This window comes from Heterodontus francisci, chromosome 18 (assembly GCF_036365525.1).
Source record: "Heterodontus francisci isolate sHetFra1 chromosome 18, sHetFra1.hap1, whole genome shotgun sequence".
Taxonomy (NCBI): Eukaryota; Metazoa; Chordata; class Chondrichthyes; order Heterodontiformes; family Heterodontidae; genus Heterodontus; species Heterodontus francisci.
Genome location: NC_090388.1, coordinates 84,557,092 through 84,565,348, shown reverse-complemented (window position 1 = coordinate 84,565,348; position 8,257 = coordinate 84,557,092). Strand labels below are relative to the sequence as shown.

Sequence of the window (8,257 nt, the reverse complement as noted above, 5' to 3'; positions counted from 1 at the left end):
TTTGCATTTATCTATTGCAGCCGGGAGATGTGATTTACCCACGAGATGAAAACGGGAAGTATTTGTACCACCCAACAGACCTGTGTGCCACCTGGGAGGTAAGCTGGGGCACATCCTCACTCTCCCCTCTCTGCATTGTGTAACATTCCTCTTGTTAATGAGTCAGAAACTGAGAAACAACAAAATGCCAGCAGCAAAGCAGGATGTCAGAACACAAATAATCTAGTCTAAATTTGAGACAAACTTTTACATGTACTCAATAGATTGTGCTTATGAGTTGAGTGCAACAAATGGGAACTTGTTTTCTGCTTGTCGAGTATTATTTAAGTTGAAATGCCCAGCATGTGACCCTGTCATAGGCCTTTAATTATACCACTTTTAATCATACTGCCTCCTATTAATTCATTCCATTCTTCAATGTTCTGTGTGCAGTTTTATCAGATCTGGAAATTTCTCACCTCTCTGTGAATGTTTTTTATTCATTCATGGGCTGTTGGCACCACTGGCAAAGCCAGCATTTATATTCCATCCCAAGGCTGTGGTGAGTGCCCTTGTTGTACCCTTGTAGTCCATGTGGTGTAGGTACATCCACAGAACTGTGAGGAAGGGAGTTTCTAGACCTGGCGACGATGATAAATGGTGATAAAGTTTTAAGTCAGGATTGTGTATGACTTGCAGGTGGTGGTATCTTCATGGTCTGGTGCTTTTGTTCCTCTAGTTGGTAGATGTGTATTTTAGAAGGTGCTGTCGAAGGAGGCTTGGTGAGTTGTTGCTGTGCATCTTATAGATGGTACACACTGCTGCCATTTGTGCTAGCGGTGGAGGGAGTGAATGTTTAAGGATGAGGTGTCAGTCAAGCCAGCTGCTTTGTCCTGGATGGTGTCGAGCTTCTTGAGTGTTGTTGGAGATGCACTCATGCAGGCAAGGGGAGAGCATTCTATTGCCTTGACCTCTGGTTGACTGTGGTGTTTGTCTATCTTCTATCTTCTTTCTTCTCTTCTTCTCAATGTTGCGTACTGATGTCTCTCAGCACCTTCCTTTAATGCCCCTCCGAGGGTTTCTTCATTCCATATTAGGTCATATTCCAAATTAACCCTTTCAATTGATCAGGTATAACTGTACCTTCCATACATGGTCTCTACAAATGGTTTGATGGTCTAAACAATTATCACAATGGGAAATGTTTGATATCCCCATCAATATTCCAGTTGTGAATAGTCTCCAAACACCTTTATTTACATTTCCTTAATCATGAGGTCTGCAAACCTATCAGTATTGTTACTCTGAGTCTCTCTCTTAATTGAAATGACAAGGGGCAGTTATCAGACATCCTTCCTACCTCAAAACCATTTCTGCCTTTGTCCTACAGCAGACACTGTCTTTCACCATCTTTCCAGTTGGTTGGTCGGCATCCTTCCAACTATGAAAGATTTTTTTTTATTCATTCATGCGATGTGGGCGTCACTGCCCAGGCCAGCATTTATTGCCCATCCATTATTGCCCTTGAGAAGGTGGTAGTGAGCTGCCTTCTTGAACCGCTGCAGTCCTTGTGAGGTAGTTACACCCACAGTGCTGTTAGGAAAGGAGTTCCACGATTTTGACCCAGCGACAGAGAAGGAATGGCGATATAGTTCCAAGTCAGGATGGTGTGTGACTTGGACGAGAACTTGCAGGTGGTGGTGTTCCCATGCATCTGCCGCTCTTGTCCTTTGAGGTGGTAGAGGTCATGGGTTTGAAACGTGCTGTCTAAAGAGCCTTGGTGCATTGCTGCACTGCCTCTTGTAGATGGTACACACTGCTGACACTGTGCGTCGGTGGTGGAGGGAGTGAATGTTTGTGGATGGTGTGCCAATCAAGTGGGCTGCTTTGTCCTGGATGGTGTCGAGCTTCTTGAGTGTTGTTGGAGCTGCACCCATCCAGGCAAGTGGAGAGTATTCCATCACACTCCTGCCCTGTGCCTTGTAGATGGTGGACAGGCTTTGGGAAGTCAGGAGGTGAGTAACCCGCCACAGAATACTTAGCCTCTGACCTGCTCTTGTAGCCACGGTATTTATTTGGCTACTCCAGTTCAGTTTCTGGTCAATGGTAGCCCCTAGGATGTTGATAGTGGGGGATTCAGCGATGGTAATGCTGAAGATGTTTGGGCCTAGGACACTACCCTGAGGTACTCCTGCAGTGATGTTCTGGAGCTCAGATGATTGACCTCCAACAACCACAGCCACCTTCTTTTGCGCTCGGTATGACTCGAACCAGCAGTGAGTTTTCCCCCTGATTCCCATTGACTCCAGTTTTGCGAGGGCTCCTTGGTGCCATACTCGGTCAAATGCTGCCTTGATGTAAAGGGCAGTCACTCTCACCTCACCTCTTGAGATCAGCTCTTTTGTCCATGTTTGAAACAAGGCTGTAATGAGGACAGGTGCTGAGTGGAACGCAAACTGGGTATCACTGAGCAGGTTATTGCTAAGCAAGTGCTGCTTGATGGCACTGTTGATGACACCTTCCATCACTTTACTGATGATTGAGAGTAGGCTGCTGGGGTGGTAATTGACTAGGTTGGACTTGTCCTGTTTTTTGTGTACAGGACATACCTGGGCAATTTTCCACATTGCAGGGTAGATGCCAGTGTTGTAGCTATACTGGAACAGCTTGGCTAGGGGTGCAGTAAGTTCTGGAGCACAGGTCTTCAGTACTATTGCCGGAATATTGTCAGGACCCATAGCCTTTGCAGTATCCAGTGCCTTTTGTCGTTTCTTGATATCACGCGGAGTGAATCAAATTGGCTGAAGTCTGGCAGCTGTAATGCTGGGGACTTCAGGAGGAGGCCGAGATGGTTCATCAACTCGACACTTCTGGCTGAAGATTGTTGCAAATGCTTCTGCCTTATCTTTCGCACTGATGTGCTGGGCTCTCCCATCATTGAGGATGGGAATATTTGTGGAGCCACCTCCTCCAGTTAGTTGTTTAATTGTCCACCACCATTCATGGCTGGATGTGGCAGGACTGTAGAGCTTAGATCTGATCTGTTGGTTATGGGATCGCTTAGCCCTGTCTATTGCATGCTCCTGTGTTGTAGCTTCACCAGGTTGACACCTCATTTTGAGGTATGCCTGGTGCTGCTCCTGGCATGCCCTCCTGCATTCTTCATTGAACCAGGGTTGGTCTCCTGGCTTGGTGGTAATGGTAGCGTGGGGGATATGCCGGGCCATGGGGTTACAGATTGTGGTTGAGTACAATTCTGCTGCTGCTGATGGCCCACAGCGCCTCATGGATGCCCAGTTTTGCATTGCTAGATCTATTCGAAATCTATCCCATTTAGCACAGTGACAGTGCCACACAACACGATGGATGGTATCCTCAATATGAAGGCGGGACCTCATCTCCACAAGGACGGTACAGTGGTCACTCCTACCAATTCAGTCATGGACAGAAGCATCTGCGGCAGGGAGATTGGTGAGAACAAGGTCAAGTATGTTTTTCCTTCTTGTTGGTCCTCTCACCACCTGCTGCAGACCCAGTCTAGCAGCTATGTCCTTTAGGACTCAACCAGTTCGGTCAGTAGTGGTACTACCGAGCCACTCTTGGTGATGGACATTGAAATCCCCCACCCAGAGTATATTCTGTCCCCTTGCCACCCTCAGATTGTCTGTTACCGTGCACCCAAGGTAGAAGAATTTACTAACCATACTTATTTAGTATGATCAGAGGTGGAGATGCAACACCTTGTCCCATGACCACAGTTTTCTTGATGCTTATCATCAAGAAGAACAAGTTACAGACATGGGAGAAACAGTCCATGAGTCTTTGTAAGTGAGTTTCCGTGTAAGCGACTGGCGCAGTATCTTCAGCGTAGAGCAGTTCTCTGATCAGGACGTGATGTGTTTTTATCTTCGCTTTCAGCTTCCAGTACAGCATACGAATGTTCATTTCACAAAACAACATGATTCCAGACACAAACTACACAACTTAATCCTAATATAATGCATTGATACACAGACAAAGTATAACTATTACAACAAAAACAAGAAATGCTGGAACCACTCAGCAGGTCTGGCAGCATCTGTGGAAAGAGAAGCAGAGTTAACGTTTCGGGTCAGTGACCCTTCTTCGGAACTGACAAATATTAGAAAAGTCACAGATTATAAACAAGTGAGGTGGGGGTGGGGCAAGAGATAACAAAGGAGAAGGTGCAGATTGGACCAGGCCACATAGCTGACCAAAAGGTCACGGAGCAAAGGCAAACAATATGTTAATGGTGTTTTGAAAGACAAAGCATTAGTACAGATAGGGTGTGAATATACTGAATATAGAACATCAGCAAGTGCAAACCTGAAGAAAAACAACCTGAAAAAAACAGTGGGTAAGCAAACTGAACAAACTAAGATGAAATGAAATAAATGCAAAAAATGTAAAAAGGAATGCAAAAAAAAAGGAAGAAAAAATAACTAAAAATGACTAAAAATGAAAGTAAAGTGGGGAGCTGTCATGCTCTGAAATTATTGAACTCAATGTTCAGTCCGGCAGGCTGTAGTGTGCCTAATCGGTAAATGAGTTGCTGTTCCTTGAGCTTGCGTTGGTGTTCACTGGAACACTGCAGCAATCCCAGGACAGAGATGTGAGCATGAGAGCAGGGGGGAGTGTTGAAATGGCAAGCAACCGGAAGCTCAGGGTCCTGCTTGCGGACTGAGCGGAGATGTTCCGCAAAGCGGTCACCCAGTCTGCGCTTGGTCTCCCCAATGTAGAGGAGACCACACTGTGAGCAGCGAATACAATATACTACATTGAAAGAAGTACAAGTAAATCGCTGCTTCACCTGAAAGGAGTGTTTGGGGCCTGGGATACTGAGGAGAGAGGAGGTAAATGGGCAGGTATTACACCTCCTGCGATTGCAAGGGAAGGTGCCCTGGGACGGGGACGAGGTGGTGGGGGTAATGGAGGAGTGGACCAGGGTGTCGCGGAGGGAACGATCCCTTCGGAATGCTGACAGGGGAAGGGAGGGGAAGATGCGACTGGTAGTGGCATCACGCTGGAGGTGGCGAAAATGGCGGAGGATGATCCTTTGGATATGGAGGCTGGTGGGATGAAAAGTGAGGACAAGGGGAACCCTGTCACGGTTCTGGGAGGGAGGGGAAGGGGTGAGGGTAGAGGTGCGGGGAATGGGTCGGACACGGTTGAGGGCCCTGTCAACCACAGTGGGGGGAAATCCTCGGTTGAGGAAAAAGGAGGTCATATCAGAAGCACCGTCATGGAAGGTAGCATCATCAGAGCAGATGCGTCGGAGACGGAGAAACTGGGAGAATGGAATGCAGTCCTTACAGGAGGTAGGGTGTGAAGAAGTGTAGTCGAGGTAGCTGTGGGAGTCAGTGGGCTTATAATGGATATTGGTAGACAACCTATCCCCAGAGATGGAGACAGAGAAGTCGAGGAAGGGAAGGGAAGTGTCAGAGATGGACCATGTAAAGGTGAGAGAAGGGTGGAAATTGGAAGCAAAGTTGATAAAGTTTTCTAGTTCGGGGCGGGAGCAGGAAACGGCACCGATACAGTCATCAATGTACCGGAAAAAGAGTTGGGGGAGGGGGCCTGAGTAGGACTGGAACAAAGAATGCTCGACATATCCCACAAAAAGACAGGCATAACTAGGACCCATGCGGGTACCCATAGCGACACCTTTTACTTGAAGGAAGTGCGTGGAGTTGAAGGAGAAGTTGTTCAATGTGAGAACAAGTTCAGCCAGGCGGAGGAGGGTGGTGGTGGATGGGGACTGGTTGGGCCTCTGTTCCAGGAAGAAGCGGAGAGCCCTCAAACCATCCTGGTGGGGGATGGAGGTGTAGAGCGATTGGACGTCCATAGTGAAGAGGAGGCGGCTGGGACCAGGAAACTGGAAATTGTCAAAATGACGTAGGGCGTCAGAAGAGTCACGGATGTAGGTGGGAAGAGACTGGACCAGCGGAGAAAAGATAGAGTCTAGATAGGAAGAAATAAGTTCAGTTGGGCAGGAGCAGGCTGACACAATGGGTCTGCCGGGACAGTCCCGTTTGTGGATTTTGGGAAGGAGGTAGAAGCGGGCTGTCCGGGGTTGCGGGACTATGAGGTTGGAAGCTGTAGAGGGAAGATCTCCAGAGGAGATGAGGTCAGTGACAGTCCTTTGGACGGTGGCTTGATGTTCGGTGGTGGGGTCATGGTCCAGAGGGAGGTAGGAAGAGGTGTCTGTGAGTTGGCGTTGAGCTTCTGCAAGGTAGAGGTCGGTACGCCATACAACAACAGCACCACCCTTGTTTGCAGGTTTGATGACCATGTCGGGGTTAGACCTGAGAGAACGGAGTGCCTCAAGTTCAGAGGGGGACAGGTTAGAGTGAGTGAGAGGGCCAGAGAAATTGAGACGACCAATGTCTCGCCGACAGTTTTCAATGAAGAGATCAAGAGCGGGTAAGAGGCCAGGGTGAGGGGTCCAGGTAGAGGGAGAATGCTGGAGGCGGGTGAATGGGTCTGCTGGTCGGGGGGAGGACTCCTGGTCAAAGAAGTGAGCCCGGAGGCGGAGGCGACGGAAGAAGAGCTCAACGTCATGCCGAGCGCGAAATTCATTGAGGTGGGGGCGTAAGGGGATAAAACTGAGTCCTTTGCTGAGTACAGAACGCTCAGCATCAGAGAGGGGGAGGTCAGAGGGTATAGTGAATACACGGCAAGGGGTCAGATCAGAAGGGGTGGGGTCAGAGGGAAGTGAAGCGGAAGGAGGATCTGGTGGGGCATTAGTCCCCATCAGCTGCTGGAGCTTGCGTTCCTTCACACCTGAAAGGAAGAAAAAAAGTTTTTTGTTAATGCGTCGGATGAGACATAAGATGAGATGAAACTGCGGAGTAGAACAGATTTGAGATAAGGTGAGACGGTGCCGCTGGAGAGAGAGGTCCAGTGTGTGCATGTGGCGGCGCATAGCACTGAGTGTAGATCTCAGGATGCGGCGAGAGTAGCAGTCCGAGGAACGTTGTATTTCTCGGAGATACCTGTGATCCTGGGTGGTTTCAAAGCATGATGGGTGAAACTGCAGTTGGAATCCACGTGGAATCAGTCGGAGCCGGAGACAGTCACTGAGGAAGGAGATGTGGCTGTGAAAACGAGTTTTGGTAGATACCTTATCAAACACCAGGAGGGAAATAGAAAGCAATGAAGGTGAACAAGGTAAAAGAGACAAACGAAAATCCCGTCGGAGAGAAGAGCAGAACTTCTTCAAGGTAGGCATTCCTGGAAGAGAAGTGGCAGTGAATTAAACACTAAAATAAAAGCAAAATACTGCGGATGCTGGAAATCTGAAACAAAAACAAGAAATGCTGGATTCACTCAGCAGGTCTGGCAGCATCTGTGGAAAGAGAAGCAGAGTTAACGTTTCGGGTCAGTGACCCTTCTTCGGAACTGACAAATATTAGAAAAGTCACAGATTATAAACAAGTGAGGTGGGGGTTGGGCAAGAGATAACAAAGGAGAAGGTGCAGATTGGACCAGGCCACATAGCTGACCAAAAGGTCACAGAGCAAAGGCAAACAATATGTTAATGGTGTTTTGAAAGACAAAGCATTAGTACAGATTAGGTGTGAATATACTGAATATAGAACATCAGCAAGTGCAAACCTGAAGAAAAACAACCTGAAAAAAACAGTGGGTAAGCAAACTGAACAAACTAAGATGAAATGAAATAAATGCAAAAAATGTAAAAAGGAATGCAAAAAAAAAGGAAGAAAAAATAACTAAAATGACTAAAAATGAAAGTAAAGTGGGGGGCTGTCATGCTCTGAAATTATTGAACTCAATGTTCAGTCCGGCAGGCTGTAGTGTGCCTAATCGGTAGATGAGATGCTGTTCCTCGAGCTTGCGTTGATGTTCACTGGAACACTGCAGCAATCCCAGGACAGAGACGTGAGCATGAGAGCAGGGGGGAGTGTTGAAATGGCAAGCAAGCGGAAGCTCAGGGTCCTGCTTGCGGACTGAGCGGAGATGTTCCGCAAAGCGGTCACCCAGTCTGCGCTTGGTCTCCCCAATGTAGAGGAGACCACACTGTGAGCAGCGAATACAGTATACTACATTGAAAGAAGTACAAGTAAATCGCTGCTTCACCTGAAAGGAGTGTTTGGGGCCTGGGATACTGAGGAGAGAGGAGGTAAATGGGCAGGTATTACACCTCCTGCGATTGCAAGGGAAGGTGCCCTGGGACGGGGACGAGGTGGTGGGGGTAATGGAGGAGTGGACCAGGGTGTCGCGGAGGGAACGATCC

General features: G+C 48.0%; 1 protein-coding gene across 2 annotated transcripts in view; it reads left to right on the top strand.

The window, feature by feature from the left end:
* Positions 1-8,257, top strand: part of LOC137379755 (aldo-keto reductase family 1 member D1-like) — a 108,352-nt gene that overhangs the window by 54,974 nt on the left and 45,121 nt on the right. For both annotated transcript variants that reach the window (XM_068051080.1, XM_068051081.1), the window contains exon 4: positions 21-98. In XM_068051080.1, the coding sequence (XP_067907181.1) occupies positions 21-98 (78 nt within the window). The remainder of the gene's footprint in view (positions 1-20; positions 99-8,257) is intronic.